The sequence below is a fragment of the Rosa rugosa genome, chromosome 5 (genome assembly GCF_958449725.1).
Source record: "Rosa rugosa chromosome 5, drRosRugo1.1, whole genome shotgun sequence".
In the NCBI taxonomy this organism is placed as follows: Eukaryota; Viridiplantae; Streptophyta; class Magnoliopsida; order Rosales; family Rosaceae; genus Rosa; species Rosa rugosa.
Window position 1 is genome coordinate 54,869,918 of NC_084824.1, and position 16,566 is coordinate 54,886,483.

At 43.7% G+C, this 16,566-nt stretch overlaps 1 protein-coding gene and 1 long non-coding RNA gene across 2 annotated transcripts; one reads left to right on the forward strand and one right to left on the reverse strand.

The window, feature by feature from the left end:
• Positions 1 to 1,000: 1,000 nt before the first annotated feature.
• On the reverse strand, positions 1,001 to 4,379 carry LOC133712460 (kinesin-like protein KIN-14B). The gene is made up of 8 exons (XM_062138566.1): positions 4,031 to 4,379; positions 3,565 to 3,743; positions 3,357 to 3,443; positions 2,510 to 2,565; positions 2,177 to 2,387; positions 1,671 to 1,862; positions 1,401 to 1,556; positions 1,001 to 1,257 (listed from the first exon to the last, which is right to left on the reverse strand). The coding sequence occupies exons 2-7, from the start codon at positions 3,616 to 3,618 to the stop codon at positions 1,467 to 1,469; spliced, it is 690 nt and encodes a 229-aa protein (XP_061994550.1). The 5' UTR covers positions 3,619 to 3,743; positions 4,031 to 4,379; the 3' UTR covers positions 1,001 to 1,257; positions 1,401 to 1,466.
• Positions 4,380 to 14,782: 10,403 nt separating this feature from the next.
• LOC133712924 (uncharacterized) lies at positions 14,783 to 16,473 on the forward strand. The gene is made up of 4 exons (XR_009847664.1): positions 14,783 to 14,820; positions 15,042 to 15,114; positions 15,240 to 15,344; positions 15,584 to 16,473. It is a non-coding gene; the product is annotated as an uncharacterized LOC133712924 (long non-coding RNA).
• The last annotated feature ends 93 nt before the right edge of the window (positions 16,474 to 16,566 follow it).

Genomic DNA, 16,566 nt, shown 5'->3' on the forward strand with positions numbered 1-16,566 from the left:
AGTCCATTTACCGCGACCGGTCAATTTCTCGCCAAAGGGCAGAACTGCCACTACTAGAAAAATGCCCTCAGACATCGGCCAAAAACCGATGAGAAAAAGAATCCCGACCGATGTCTTAGTGGGTGATGAGAAAGGTCCGGAAAATCCAGACATCGGTTTTTAGCCGATGTCTAGTATCACTATACACATCGGTTACTCATTATAAATCGATGTAAATACGTTGAAAAATAAAAAAATTGTATGTTTAAATATTGTTAAATCCTCATCTTATTGCCTTTAATGTTTAAAGAAATATATATCATACAACGCAACTATGCATTTTAACATCGTTATTCATTTAAAAACGATGACTGATACTGTTTCACACATCGGTTTTCTAGTCTTCATCGATGACAATACCTATACTGGACATCGATCTCTATCTAAAACACGATGTGCACTAGTTTGTGGCACATCGGTTCCAACATAATAATTCGATCTCTTGTGGTTAATGAGACATCGATTTTCATTTTGAGACTGATGTATTTCTCTCAATGGACATCAGTCTTTATGGTTATAACTGATCTAAACTTTATGTACAGATATCATGTTCTTTAGATGAGGATATATCAACAAAATATATAGCTGCTACTATAAATCATTATCCTTGACACTTCACAAAATAGGCAAAATAAAACCCCAATTAACCTACTACGTACAAACCGGATGACAGTATGGCTAATTTGGAAAATAACTGCAATGTTTACCACAGAAACGACTGCATAAAGAAATGAGCATTTAGTTACCACAGAAACTAACTAAACAAAGTATATGTCTTTTGTCCACACCCGGGTTCGAATCCCGCCGACGCTTATTGGAGTTAAATCCCAATATATTCTTGGTGGCCAGGGGGGAGGAAGCGTTCTGACAAGATCCCCCGAGCACGGATTAGTCTCTGGGCCTAGGAAGCCTTTGAGGACACCGTGTGATTGACAAATCAAAAAAAAAAAGTATATGTCTTTTGTTTTCCTTTTTCAAGTACATAAAGCAAAAAAATTAAAATAGGAGTCCACATAAGAAGCAGCAGTAGGAAAATACTGCAAACAACAGGACCACAATAATTTCTTTAATGGGGGATCCCGGCCATGTCTTTAATGGGGGCTTCATGCAGAGCAACAATCATTGTTGGTTTGTAGCCAATGACCACATCTTAGCTTGCTTGTCACAGCCTCAAGAGAAGACAGTCGCCCCATCATCCCTCCAAGTTGAGCATAAAGCCTACATATTAGTACAGAATGACAACAGTTGATAAGTAACCTTAAACATATTAAAGACCAATATTTTGAATGCCACTAATGTATATACATGATTTCAAATTCTTGTTTCTACTCCAAGTTTAATTGCAATATATATGTATAAACCTTATCATTAAACACTTCCTCATTCAGCACTACATCAGAAACAAACTCGTGTTTCTCCACATATGCTCACAGGACTTCTTCCAGGGCTGCTACCCCGACTGGAGCTTCTACTACGTCCAGTATTACCTTCTCTAGAAAATTCTCAACGGGAGAAACCTATAAATAAAAAGATAGAAAAATGGTAGAACACTAAATCATATATAGGGAGAAAGGGAAAACCAATAAAGCATAGCAACAAACTGAAAGTTCACGTCTGTCTTATTTCATTACCTTGATGGACTGCAGCTCTGGTGATCTAGCAAGCAAAGATGTAATATACAAAATTCTAACACGGGATACAAGCATGGTGTCCATTACCCTCTGCGGTTCCATTTTACGAATAAAAGAGAAAACAACATCTCTTATTTCAGCAAGTATTTCATGCTCCCTAGAAGCCCCAGCTTTAATTACTGCAGCCAGAACCTGTAAGAAAGATTATGTGTGCACGTCAGACTTGAAAGAATAATAAATAAATTACCAATATGAGAACTGGATGCACTGTGTCCGCAGAAATAATTAAAAATAAAAAAGGAGGATGAGCCAACTCAACCTGGCGGTAACGTTTTTTTGGTTAATGAATCATATGTTTTTTCTTTCTTTTTGGTAAATGAAGGGTATATATGATGAAAGTGAACTAGTAATAACTCATTTAAAAAACAAATTCATTATGACACCACATCCATTATCATTGCACCATTATCATCAATGAAACACATAAAGCCAATGACCAACCCTACCAGCATCAAAAGTTTGTTTGCACCATCTGAAATGGCAGCAAGACTGTCATGTTGTTCAGGGTCAAAATCATTCAAGGCAGAAGTAAGATATTCTCCTGCAGGGGTAGTTTTAACTTTCTCAGGACCTGATTTCACCAGAGCAACTGTACCATCAGTTTTATCTGCAGTCACAGCTAGTGATGAAGGAACATCCAGCCCTCTACTATCATTCCTGTTTTAAAGTAATGAAAAAGAACGTTTAGTAAGAAACTTCTTTCTAGGAGATACAAAATGTTGAAAAGTAGAATATAAGACAAAAATGACATGAATCATAAATTGTGACTAAAGTATTACCTCACAAGGTCCTGAGACTGAACATTTAGCGGCCCCTTGGATAGTGGACTTGACAACTAAAAAAGAAAAATACATAAACATCAGAATTCTAGAACATTCCCCAAAGCAAAGCACAGAAGTTGAATTACCTAAATCTCACATCCAAAGGGAAAATAAAGTGAATATAGTTTATCTGATCAACATGGCATCAGAGATCAGGGAAAAAAACGAATGTGAACATAGTTTCTATACAACCTCACATCAGAGATAATGAAAATTGTCCTTGTAGTTCATACCATCACATGACATCACACTTGTGCTATTCAAAACTTTTCATAGTTGGAATTCACCCAAACCTTTCAGTTATCCAAATGGCATAAAGAAACACATTAATACATGAAATAGCTATCATGGAGTCAGAGACTCTAGTTCCCATGAATCAATGAATCAAGAAACTCTATGAATGCAACAATAAGGACATCAGATGTGATTTGACAAACAATTAGATGCTAGGCTACCTCAATGACTCCTTACTCCCTAGGAGTGATCTCAGGCTTGTCTTCTAGACCAGATAGAGCCTCTTTAAGTTCATTAACTAATGATTCATTTCTAACTGCAACTAATTTGGGTTTGAACCTTTTCACCTGTGCAATACAAATTAGGATTTTCAGCACCAAGCTAAATATGTAACATATATCAATTCCAAACTCAAGACAACTAGGGTACTAGTAGTAATGATGGATGATTACACAGTGAGTTTACCGAGTGAATCAAGTCCAGTTTTGCCACTCAAATTATAAAATGGATTTTGATGACGGAAGAAATAAAATTTCAAATTCTATGAAATTTTATCCATCTTATGGATTACCTGATCAACAAGAAGAGTCACATTTGAGCCAGCTACTAGGGCCACAACTCTGAATTTTTTCGGGTTCTCTGCAACAATGTCCAATGTCTGTAGAAACAGGGAATTGTGATTTTAACCAACTAATGCAATTTCCATAATCTGTCCACTTACATTTTTATTTTTAATCCCAAAACAAATATTAAATGAAAGAAAGGGATCTCTGCCATACCTGGGTTCCAATGGAACCAGTAGATCCAACAACAGAACTAGGCTTTTGGACCATCTCAAGTCCTCTGGCCCGGCTCCGGAAAAGCACTTCCTAGCCAAGCTGGAGGTGGTGCTTGTGCTGAACACTGAATTCTTCTTCCAATCACTGTCCTGCAATTTTTCTCTTCAAAGCAAACCCACCTATGTACAACAAATGAGCAGAAACCATCATTTCTCATTCCATATTACAAAAGCAACTGAATTTTTATATATCAAACAACCATATAATCATAATTCAGAGCTTCATACAAGTAAATTTACAGACTTTTTTACATACATGCACTTTATCATATGAACTTTAATCACCCAATAAAAGTACAAAGACACTATCTTTATACAAACACAGAAATCCCAAATGAAAATTGCATATAATATTCTGTCAAAAATTCAAAATCAACATCCAAACTAACTCAAATTCCCATACTAACTCGTGCAAAAAGAGGTTGAGAACTGACCCAAGATGCGAACTCTCCGTCAGCAGAGAAGAGAAAGCATCTGAGTTGAATTGAAATTGCGCTCGGACAGAACGAAACTCGCACGAATGACCTCGCCATTGAATTGAAAGCATCTGAGTTGAATGACCTCGCACGAGAGAGGAAGAGGAACGACTGGAAAGAGCCAAATTGAAATACCCAAAAAGAATAAGCCCATAAGCCCTGGATCTAGATCAACACAGTGGCCACCAAGTGCTCAATTTGTTGAGTTAGATCGAGAACGGAGAGAAAGAGAAAAAGGATTGCGGTGGAGATCGAACAGAGTTTAAGGGAAAAGACCAAATTCTGGAGCTTGTTCATCATCATAGAGAGAGAGTGAGAGTCCGCGGGGGGGGGGGGGGGGGGGGGGTGGAAGAGTAAGGTTTGGAAGGAGTGAGAGTTAGTCATTACGGTTTGAAAGTTTCAGAAAGTGAAAAAAAATTAAAGTGTTGGAGGAATGGAGGGAATGAAAATTTAGTCCCCCCGCGTTTCTAAAATTTTTAACTTAGTCCCTCCGCAAATTTTTCAAAATTTTTGAACGAGACTTTACACATCGGTTAATTTAACGACCGATGTTTATAATCACAATAGAAATCGATATTTCATAAACCGATGTTAGGATGTATTTTTTACATCGCGTGCAATTCCGACCGATTTAATAGTGGTGATGTCTGATGGCATAATTCTAGTAGTGTGCTTTCCAAACAAGGTCACCTTCCTTGTAACTTCGGCCACGCGTCCTCTTATCATAGGCGCGGGCGATACGCTGTTTTTCCATCACTAAATTATCCAAGGCCGCTAAGCGCTGCTCGCTCAAGTCTTCGTGCTCTTGCCACATCGCTTGGACATAATCTTCGCCGATCAAGTGATGCTGATCCTGGACGCGCAAGGATTGAACGTTGAGTTCTAAGGGTAAAACTGCGTCATGACCAAACATTAGTGCATAGGGTGTTGTAGCAGTAGGGTTCCTCTTGGAGGTGCGATAAGCCCAAAGAGTCTCATACAACGTATTGTGCCACAGGCGAGGGTTTTCAGCAAGCATATTCTTTATAATGGTGATAATAATTTTGTTACTGGCCTCTGCTTGGCCGTTGGACTGAGCATAATATGGTGTACTGTGGACAAACTGGATGCCCAAGTCGTTGACAAGCTTCTCGACCTCACCGCCCATGAACGCTGCCCCCCTGTCTGAGACAAGCACTTCAGGGATTCCAAACCTGCAGATGATGTTCCCCCGCGTTTGGAAGGAGTGAGAGTTAGTCATTACGGTTTGAAAGTTTCAGAAAGTGAAAAAAAATTAAAGTGTTGGAGGAATGGAGGGAATGAAAATTTAGTCCCCCCGCGTTTCTAAAATTTTTAACTTAGTCCCTCCGCAAATTTTTCAAAATTTTTGAACGAGACTTTACACATCGGTTAATTTAACGACCGATGTTTATAATCACAATAGAAATCGATATTTCATAAACCGATGTTAGGATGTATTTTTTACATCGCGTGCAATTCCGACCGATTTAATAGTGGTGATGTCTGATGGCATAATTCTAGTAGTGTGCTTTCCAAACAAGGTCACCTTCCTTGTAACTTCGGCCACGCGTCCTCTTATCATAGGCGCGGGCGATACGCTGTTTTTCCATCACTAAATTATCCAAGGCCGCTAAGCGCTGCTCGCTCAAGTCTTCGTGCTCTTGCCACATCGCTTGGACATAATCTTCGCCGATCAAGTGATGCTGATCCTGGACGCGCAAGGATTGAACGTTGAGTTCTAAGGGTAAAACTGCGTCATGACCAAACATTAGTGCATAGGGTGTTGTAGCAGTAGGGTTCCTCTTGGAGGTGCGATAAGCCCAAAGAGTCTCATACAACGTATTGTGCCACAGGCGAGGGTTTTCAGCAAGCATATTCTTTATAATGGTGATAATAATTTTGTTACTGGCCTCTGCTTGGCCGTTGGACTGAGCATAATATGGTGTACTGTGGACAAACTGGATGCCCAAGTCGTTGACAAGCTTCTCGACCTCACCGCCCATGAACGCTGCCCCCCTGTCTGAGACAAGCACTTCAGGGATTCCAAACCTGCAGATGATGTTCCCCCGCGTTTGGAAGGAGTGAGAGTTAGTCATTACGGTTTGAAAGTTTCAGAAAGTGAAAAAAAATTAAAGTGTTGGAGGAATGGAGGGAATGAAAATTTAGTCCCCCCGCGTTTCTAAAATTTTTAACTTAGTCCCTCCGCAAATTTTTCAAAATTTTTGAACGAGACTTTACACATCGGTTAATTTAACGACCGATGTTTATAATCACAATAGAAATCGATATTTCATAAACCGATGTTAGGATGTATTTTTTACATCGCGTGCAATTCCGACCGATTTAATAGTGGTGATGTCTGATGGCATAATTCTAGTAGTGTGCTTTCCAAACAAGGTCACCTTCCTTGTAACTTCGGCCACGCGTCCTCTTATCATAGGCGCGGGCGATACGCTGTTTTTCCATCACTAAATTATCCAAGGCCGCTAAGCGCTGCTCGCTCAAGTCTTCGTGCTCTTGCCACATCGCTTGGACATAATCTTCGCCGATCAAGTGATGCTGATCCTGGACGCGCAAGGATTGAACGTTGAGTTCTAAGGGTAAAACTGCGTCATGACCAAACATTAGTGCATAGGGTGTTGTAGCAGTAGGGTTCCTCTTGGAGGTGCGATAAGCCCAAAGAGTCTCATACAACGTATTGTGCCACAGGCGAGGGTTTTCAGCAAGCATATTCTTTATAATGGTGATAATAATTTTGTTACTGGCCTCTGCTTGGCCGTTGGACTGAGCATAATATGGTGTACTGTGGACAAACTGGATGCCCAAGTCGTTGACAAGCTTCTCGACCTCACCGCCCATGAACGCTGCCCCCCTGTCTGAGACAAGCACTTCAGGGATTCCAAACCTGCAGATGATGTTCTGAAAAATAAATTGGCGAATAGTGGCACCGGAAGCCTCTTTCAAAGGCTCAGCTTCGACCCATTTGGTAAAGAAATCAGTGGCCACAATGATGAACTTGTGTTGGAGAGAAGAATGAGGGTGAATCATCCCAATCAAGTCCAATGCCCAGCCTCGTGCAGGCCAAGGCTTGATAATAGGCTGCATGGGAATGTTGGGAACGTGTTGCACTGGACCATGTGCCTGGCACTCTTGACATCCTTTCGCGAACGTGATACAGTCCTTCAAAATGTTGGGCCAATAATACCCATGTCTACGGATAAGCCACCGCATCTTAGGGCCCGCTTGATGGGCGCCACATACTCCTACATGTGTTTCTCGCATTAATCGCTTTGCTTCGCGGCCATATTCACAGCGGAAGTCTATGCCATCTTCCCCATGTCGTCGCAACTCGTCACCCCTGAGGAAATAGTTTAAGGCAAGAAAATGTATCTTCCTGTCTGTTGTAGGGTCTGGTTGCTTGAGGTAATTGATCAACAGAATTCGCCAATCGACGTCAATAGGCTCCAAGACTGCGACGACCGGATCGTCCGGCGGGTCAAGCCGCGCAAGCCATGAAGGCAACGTGCGGCGTTCGACTTTCAGAATGCACTCGCGTACCCTATATTTCAATGTAATGCCTGTAGCCAATTGAGCAAGCTCATTGGCCGCAAAATTGCGCTCGCGAGGAATTTTATTCCAAATCCGCGTCATCAAACTGATCCAGAAGCTCAATGGCGCGATTCAAATATATATGGAATGAGCAAACAGCTTGCACACCTGTACTTCTCTTGGAGCTGATTTATCACGAGCAGAGAATCACCGCGTACTTGAACGTCCCTCACTCCCAATTCCAATAACACTTCTAATCCAATGATAAGGGCTTCATACTCGGCTTGGTTATTTGTGCACTTGAACTCCAATTGGAAAGAATAAGAGAAACGATCACCTGCTAGATTTTCCAGTACAATCCCTGCCCCTGCTAATGTTTCGGTTCTGGAACCATCAAAAAATAATATCCAGGGTTGCAAGGAGATTGTAGCTTGATGCCATATGGCTTACTCTGGAATGCGCGCCAAATCTGGTCGAATTGCGGTAGCGGTGGCTATCTCTAATTCCCTCACCGGGGGAATATCCAACATAGGGTGATGGGCCAGAAAGTCTGCAATAGCCTGTCCCTTTACTGCCTTCTGTGGAACGTATTGTAGCGAGAATTCGGATAGAGCCAGTATCCACTTGCCAATGCGTCCTCTCAGAATAGGTCGCGACAACATGTACTTGACCAGGTCAGTTTGAGCGATGATCCATGTAGTAAAGGATAACATGTAGTGTCGCAACTTGCACGCGGAGAAGTACAACGTGAGACACAACTTTTCCATAGGAGTATACCTTGTCTCGCAATCCGTAAGTGTCCGACTGAGGTAGAAGATGGCATGCTCGACACCTCCTTCATCATCTTGGGCAAGTAGGCTACCAATGGAAGCCTCAGCTGCTGAAATATATAGCTTCAATGGAAAACCAGCTCGAGGGGGAACAAGCACTGGTGGACTTGCTAAATAGGCCTTAATTTTGTCGAAAGCCTCTTGATGTTGAGATTCCCAGACAAACTCTTTCTGTCCTTGCAACTTCAGCAGTGGGGAAAAGGGTTGGATCTTACCTGCAGAGTTAGAAATAAAACGTCGCAGGAAATTGATTTTACCCAATAAGCGTTGCAGCTCCTTCTTCGTTCGCGGAGGGGAAGCGTTGATGACTGCGTTTGCTTTATCTTCAGGGACCTCAATTCCCCTTTGATGGACAATGAATCCCAGGAAATCTCTTGCTTGAACTCCAAACACGCATTTGGCAGGATTCATCTTAAGTTTATGCAGTCGCATGCGCTCGAAGACTTTCCTGAGATCTGTGATGTGATCTCCTTTCTTCTTGGACTTCACCACTACATCATCGATGTAAACCTCTAGAATCTTTCCCAGGATATCGTGAAAGATCAGGTTCATGGCTCTCTGATAAGTGGCCCCAGCATTCTTCAACCCAAAAGGCATAACCACATACTCGAAAACGCCCGCGAATCCAGGGCATCTGAACGCGGTTTTATGTCTGTCCTCCTCGGCGACTGGAATTTGGTGATACCCTGCGGTGCCATCCATAAAGGACAATAATTCGTGTCCTGCTACGGCGTCTACCAACATATCCGCCACCGGCATGGGGTAAACATCTTTAGGTGTCGCGAGATTGAGGTCTCTGTAATCCACGCAGACCCTCATCTTACCGTTCTTCTTACGAACAGGCACTATATTGGATAGCCACTGATTGTATTTGGCCACCCTGATAATGCCTGATTTATGCATTTTCTCGACTTCCTCCTTGACGAGGACTTGAGTTTCTGAATTCATTCTTCGCGGCTCTTGCTTCACAGGCCTCTTGTCAAGGAGTGTTGGCAGCTGATGGCAAACCAAGTCCGGTGACAGGCCGGGCATATCTTCATATTTCTCTGCAAAGCAGTCTTTGAACTCCAATAATAGCTCAATAAGCCTCTGCTTTTCGCTAGGATCTAAGTAAGCGCTGATAGCCACTTCCATAGGCTCATCGGTTGTTCCAAGATTGACCTTCTTAGTAGGGTCTCTGACCTTAGGGGGTGTATCGTCCAGCGCTGCCGGAGCTAGCTGAATTTCGACCTCGTCTTCGTGTTCCTGATCAGAGAGTTCTTCATTGACGGTTTCTAAGGTCGCGATTCGATCATAGGCTTCTCTTTCCACTAAGTATGACGATAGCCGTTCATACAACGAGTGGAGGGCCTCTATCCCTTCCTCTGGAAGGTCGTAATCCATTAATCGCTCAAGGGTTTGGGCACAGCGTGGCCGGGCCTTTCCAGGCCTTCTTTTGCGAGCGTGAGCCCCCACTGTGCCAAATCAGAGGCCGTCACCCCAGTGGGGCGGCCCTTGTTATCTTGCTTACCTTGGTACCGCCAACTTCTGCTGTGATGTATAAAGGTCGCATGTGTTGGACCATAGCGGGTGTTGGCCTAGTGCAACTCATGAAGAATTCTCTGCTGTTGGCATCCTCAGTTTCAAGAAAGACAGCCTCTTCCACAGGTGCTGTGACCGCTGACGTAATCTGCAGGGGCTGTGCACTACTTTCCTCAACTTCTACACAATCCTGCGCGACGACTGGTAGTGCATACCTGGCGGGCAGTACGTAGACCATGTTGCAGGACGTATCAGTCATAACTGTCTCATCCATGTCCTCATCCAGGTTCAACTTGGGTTCGTTGACAGGGGTGTCAGTGTTGAATTGCTTAGCCAACCGGTCCACCAAGGATTCTTCAGTGAGACCTTTTACCTCAAATTGCTCATGTTCCTGTATTCCGGTAGCCTGCTTAGGAGAGCTTGATTTTGGTTCCCTGGCTACGTTCACCTCAACAGGGACGACTACTACACTCTGAACCTGTTTAGGTTTCCACTGTAAAGTATCGGTAGTCCTGTCCTTGCCCCCTAGTCTCTCAAAAACTGAGGATTTGGCCTCTGAGTCTTCACGAAACAACTTGCGTCTGACATGTGGTCGCCTAGTCGGCGAACTTCCCTTTCGAGCTGGCGGGGGTCTCCTTTCGTCGGTGATCCTGCAAAAAACACTGGGCTTAGATGCCCCTGTTGCTGAACTCGCTTGCTTCTGGAAGCTGCGGGGAGTCATTAATGGTTTAGTAGCTAGTGCCTCCATCTCTTTCTGATACTGCTCAGGTGATTTGACCAACTGCGAAGGTTTGATCAGGCCCTGGTCCAAAGCCTCTAGCGCGCGCTTGGCTTCTCCAAACCTGCGCTGCAGTTTCCTCTTCCTGGAAGGACTTATTTCTACTGCCTTCCCCTTCTCCCTTGTGTACCACTTACCTTCCTTGATGGTGGCGGTTGAAGCAGGTGGAACATAAGGCTTAGTCAGAATGTCTTTGTGCTTGATCGTAGCCTTCTCCTCTTGTTTCCGATCAACCGCGGTCGCTCTCAGCTTCTTGAACAGATTGGAATCTTTTGGAGATGGCGGTGACTCCACTTTCTCCTTCTCTCTTGGGCTGGCAGGTTGATAGTTTCGTGATGGCGAAGCCCACTTGATGGGCGGGAGAGAGCCAAAACGAAATGTCTGCTCGACCTCTTCGTGTGACACTTGGATGCCACATTCTTCCTTGCATCGCGAACATAGGACCACGGATGAAGCTTGGCCTGCTGGTTCAGCCTTCTTCTTTGTAGGGGCCTTATCATTGTCAGATTGGTCTCCTTTCCCCTTTGTATTCAAATCCAGGGTTGGTTTCTTGTGGTGCTGCTTGGCCCAGTTCACGTCGACCATGTTGATCCCAGTGTCGGGAAAAGGGTTCAGGTCAACCAGCGCTGCGGCTGTTACTGGAGTTTCTACCTGCAAACTGCCATTATTAAGCCATACATGAATCTGGTCTTTGAGTTTCACACAGTCAGCTGTATTATGATTCCACAGGTTGTGAAATTTGCAGTATTTCTTCCCTTTCAGCTGATCTGGTCGCGGAAAAGGTCCAAAGTTGGTCTTCACCATCTTCGCGGTGATCATCTCATCTAGAATCTCGTGCGCTTTATTGGCCTCGTATGTATATGTCGCGAATTCAGGTTTAGTGAAGGCCATTGATTTGAGCTTGACAGGTTCCTTGGAGATTTTCAATTGTTTCAAGGCTGGATTCTTCCTCCCTGTCATCTCATAAGCAGCGATGTCATTATCCTCTTCTTCATCTTCTTCCTGCACCAGCTCTTCTTCGTGATGATGGTAATAAGGGTCATAAGTAGCTGGCTAGTAGTGCAAGGCTGCAACTGTGCGATGCTTTCCTGGCACATATGTCCCTTTGGACGCATTCTTTCTTGCATCAGTTTCTCTAAGAAGATGTTCAAAGCTGCCCACTTCTGTGATAAGCTCTCCCATTGACTGGATCATGCTGCCATGTTGCTTCTTTCGCTGGCGAGGCTCCAGTCCCTTGATCGCCAACTTGATCAACTCTTTCTCAGGCAGGATCACTTTCAGTTTGGCCTTCTGAATCTGGAAGCGTTGAAGGTATGCGACGGCGGATTCAGTAGGTTGCTGGGCCATCTGAGTGAGAGAAGCCAAATCCACCTCAGGCTCAATGGCTCCAAAAGTTTCTCGAAAGAGCTTTTCAATTGCGGGCCAATCCGCCACTGTTCCTTGTCGGAGTTTGGAAAACCACCTAAAGGCAGCTCCCGAAAGAGAAGTGCCAAAGATCCTGCACTTGAGGATGTCATCATTCTGGTACTGGCCGCATTGCACCTTGAACCTGGCCAAGTGAGTTATTGCATTCTCGGTGTCTTCCCCTGAAAAAGTAGAAAATATGATATTTTTATAACCTCTAGGGAAAGGCGCGAGCATTATATGCGGCGGGAAAGGTCCCTCATAGACCCCATCCATCTGGGCCTTAGGGTTAGCCAGTCTGATCATCTCCTCTACCTCATCTCGTCTCACATATTCTGGACCCGGAGGAGGAGGAGGTGTCGCCACCGTATGGCGAACAGTCTGCACAGGTATTGCTTGGTTTACAGCCGCTGCCCCTTCTCCTATCTGTACAACGCGGGTCGTAGCTGGTTGTTGAAGAGTCACTGCTGGCATATGCATCTCTTTTGCCAGAGCTGTTATCTTGACCGGGTTACCAGCCTGGTCGATCCCGTAATAGCTTCCTGGCAGCTCTTGATATACGTTCTCTGCCCCATCGCTGTCGTATTGAATGAACACGGCGGAGTCGGACGAAGTTTCAACAACTTTCGACGCCTGCTGCTTCTGTCTGGCGGTCTGTCCACCTGATAGCGTGGCCTTTTCTTTGCTGCCGCCAATAACCAGGGCTTGTTCTTTACCTCTCACTTGCGTGGCAGCAACGGTTGCGGAAGGCATAGCGGTATTGCTGCTAACCTTCTCTCGCTGATTTGGCGGCACATACTTGCCTGAACCAGATGGTTGGCCAAGGGAACCAAGGATAGCGTTAGGATCTCCTAATGTTTTATTCAACACTTCTCTGGCTTGGTTCAACTCAGCTCTTTGCATGGCCACCTCGGTTGCGAGAGTTGCTCCATCCTTGCGAAGACCTGCCATATCTGACGCTGTCTGCTTGGTATGGTTCGCGAGGACTTCCATGATTCCTTTCTGCTGCCGACTCTGCACATCTGCAATGCTTGTAGCATGAGCCCTTAATGCACTCTCAGTTTGTGACATTAGTTGCTTAGTTTCCTCAGCTTGTCGGGAAATACACTGGTTGATTTCGCGTATGATCTTATCTGTTTTTGCGTTTTCCCTTTCAAGATCAGCAGCCATCTTCTTGCGATGATTTTCAATATTTTCCAGGATGATCGCGCACGCAACCTCGGTGGTCGCTCCCTCTGGAATAGGCTTCTCAACGAAAGACTCTCTTTCTTCACTCTCCACTGTATTGGAGACAGTGGCAGTGACAGGCTCATTGGCCTGATTAGTAGTGACAGTTTGACCCTCAGCAGCGGTCGGGTGATTCTCTCCCTGTTCAGTTGACATATCGGAGAATTGGGGATGGAGAGAGAATCTTTGAGTCACTTGTTCTTCAGAAAGACCACGACAATCCGCGCGAGGATGCGGTTTGTAACTGGAGGTCTTATGCTTGGTGCAGTTAGCGTAGCCCTTTTGGTAAGGGTTTTCGCTTGACTTCCCAATGGCTAACGTTCACGAAGAGACACTTAGTTGGTCCCACCGGGTGTGCCAAAATGTTTGGCGCAAAAACCAGTTGGCTTGCAAACTGTCTCTTTTGAGCGTGTGCGCAGGCGTGCCAGCATCGTGGGGTGCAGTCGTCGGGGTAGTCCCTTGACCTGACTTCTTCTTCAAGCGTTTGTGGACGAGGAGAGCACCAACCTCGCCACAAGGTTCTTCTCTAGCCTTCCGGGAAAGGACTTTCTGCCTTACGGATAAGGACTTTGGGTGTGATCTATTCGCGTCACCGAATCGATACTTAGTATTGTAGACTAAGCAGAGCAATCACTGGGAAGTTTGGAGAAAGCACGGGTTGCGCTAAAGCGTGATTTTAGCTTCGCTGGGTTGCGAGGGCATTACCCTTGCTTCGCTGGTAGTAACGGTGGCGGTTGCGCTCGCAGTCGGCTCCTGGGGAGACTGGGACTGGAAGTACCGTCGCCGGGTTGATCTGGTGATGCTGACAGTCGGCTCTTGGAGAGACTAGGACTGGCGGGCGGTCACCGGGTTTCAACGAGATTGAAGGTTTGCTCCGGGGAGGCTTTGTAATCGCTAGGATTGATTGATATCAGAGAGGTCCTCTTTTCGTCCTTGAAACCTGGTATATATACCTAGGGTTTCGACTGTTCCTTGTCATAGAAGGGATATTGATTGAAGTTTCCTATTCAATCCCCGCTACCCGACTCCAATAAGGTTTCGTTTTCCTCATGGATCACGGAATGGGTGAAGCTGTAACCCAAACCCGAGTAGGCTTATTTTTGGGCCGCAGGTATCGGCCCGCTGTGCTATATCCACTAAAGGATCTTGCCAAAATTACTTTTGGGCTCAAACACATATGTGGCGGTTGATGAGGGTTTTCGATCATAAGCAAGTGGCATGAGTCTCTTTAGAGGCTGCTGCAGGATCAGGCTCTCTCCAAGAAGTATTTCTATTCACTAAAACTGATCAACGAATAAGTTTATATGTGTAATTAATCCTCTTAGAATAAATACCTTTCCTTTTTCATTTTTTTTAACTTAGAGGAAGTATTAAAACTATGCAGTTTCGAATAATAGTGCATACGTATTAAGGTTTGTACTTGATCATAATTCTACAATCAGGAACCGGTTTAATCATGAACAGAACACCGGACGAATAGCTCATTTTCTAGGTTCCTCTGTAATTTAAAAAAACATTTGGAAGTATTGAACTATCCTCAATCTAAAGACCTATATATGGAGGTCTCAAGTATCCTCAACTTTTCCAATATCTTCATTGTTGATGATCATTTTTTTTTTTTTTTTTTGATAAGATTGTTGATTATCAGTTGATCCCACTGTTGTAGGAGAGCATTGGTGGCAGTCAGCTAGGCTCTGCAAATCAAGGTAGTCCATACAAATTGGTTGATATGATCCAGTATTAATATTTGAACATTTTGATTAATGTTATCTAGTAATAATGTTTCTGGGTGATTAATGTTATACATTTTGATTGGTGCTTCTGTTTGCAGTGGGAACTATAAACTTTCACTTGGAACAGTTGCTGATTCGGGCAAAATCGGGTACATGCTGATCTGTCTGAATTTGAGACGAGTGCAAAAAGATTAGAAGTAAAGGTATGTGCTATTTTCCATGCTCATCATCCGTCTCTCTTCCCAGTTGCTGTAGTTTTCTTGTTCAACGTTCAATAAAAGAGAAAATATCTCCCCCTACATATTTCAGAGATGCTCTTATTAGTTTTTCTTGCTTAATTTGGAAGGTATGATCTTTGGTTAATCGGAGTAAACTAGCATATGTAACTTAGCCCCTTGACATTTTTATATAATTAACGTTTATTTGCTCATCAAATTTGCAGGTAACAAGCAAACCTGCATAGCTCCCATCAGTCAACTACTCCACAGCTTCAACATCATGAGAAAGCAACTGAGTTCTCTGTCTTCAGAACCAACAAAAATTCGTGAAAACTTTCGTGGCGCAGTTGAGGGTGATCAAAACCCGTAGCTGTCTTTTTCTCTGCAACCAACACTGCCATGCATCCACTTCAGGTGATCAATCTGCAAGTTAACATGCATGTCATCTTCTTAGTATCACTTTATTTTCCAAGCTTTCTAACTTCTGAAGCAGTAAAACTATCTCCATGGTGCTGCTGCTGTACTATATGCAAGGTTATTTCAGAATAACAGTGTGTATTAAGGGCAAGTTTCACATTTTCAGCCTAGCAGCTGTTACTTCGGAATTGACCAAATGGCCCTATCACTTTGCACTATAAGCACTACATAGGTTAGTTCAAATTCATGTATGCATTGGCAGTCTTAAATGTTTATAGTCTATGCATTATTTTGAGTAAATAGTGGCTACAGTACACAAGGCATTGATATTGATTTTAATACTCTGAAACTGATATAAGAAAAAGAGAGGACAATGACATTCATCTTTAAACTATGCGATTAAATCGATCAGTAGGGAACAAAATGGTTCTCTGTACTCTCTCTCTTTTTTCTTTCTTTCTAGTTATGCTCCAAACCCTCTGTATCACACTTTGGTTATGTGATTAAACTTTCCCGTTTCCTAGCTGGAACTCAGATGTTACAGAAACAATGAAGATTCTTTCAAGATAACTAATGGCTGTTACTACCTAACGTTACCTGTATACTGTCTACAAACTTCTCTGATATAATAATTAGCAAAACCTAAAGGGTTTGTATGAGTTGCTTTGTATTTATTGTGGATAGATGGAATCAATGAAGGCATGGTGCTTTGGATCTGGTAGGTGCTTGAGATTGCGTTCATGATGATGGGGAATAATGGTATCAAAACTGTTGGTAGTTGTCCTCATTG

Bases quoted from the DNA above. Each gene is read 5' to 3' on its own strand.
- LOC133712460 (XM_062138566.1), bottom strand. From the start codon at position 3,618: ATGGTCCAAAAGCCTAGTTCTGTTGTTGGATCTACTGGTTCCATTGGA. The intron at 3,444-3,564 runs GTATGGCAGAGA...CTGTTTCTACAG, and splicing joins CTGGTTCCATTGGAACCCAG to ACATTGGACATTGTTGCAGA. The intron at 1,557-1,670 runs GTAATGAAATAA...TTTTATTTATAG, and splicing joins CAGAGCTGCAGTCCATCAAG to GTTTCTCCCGTTGAGAATTT.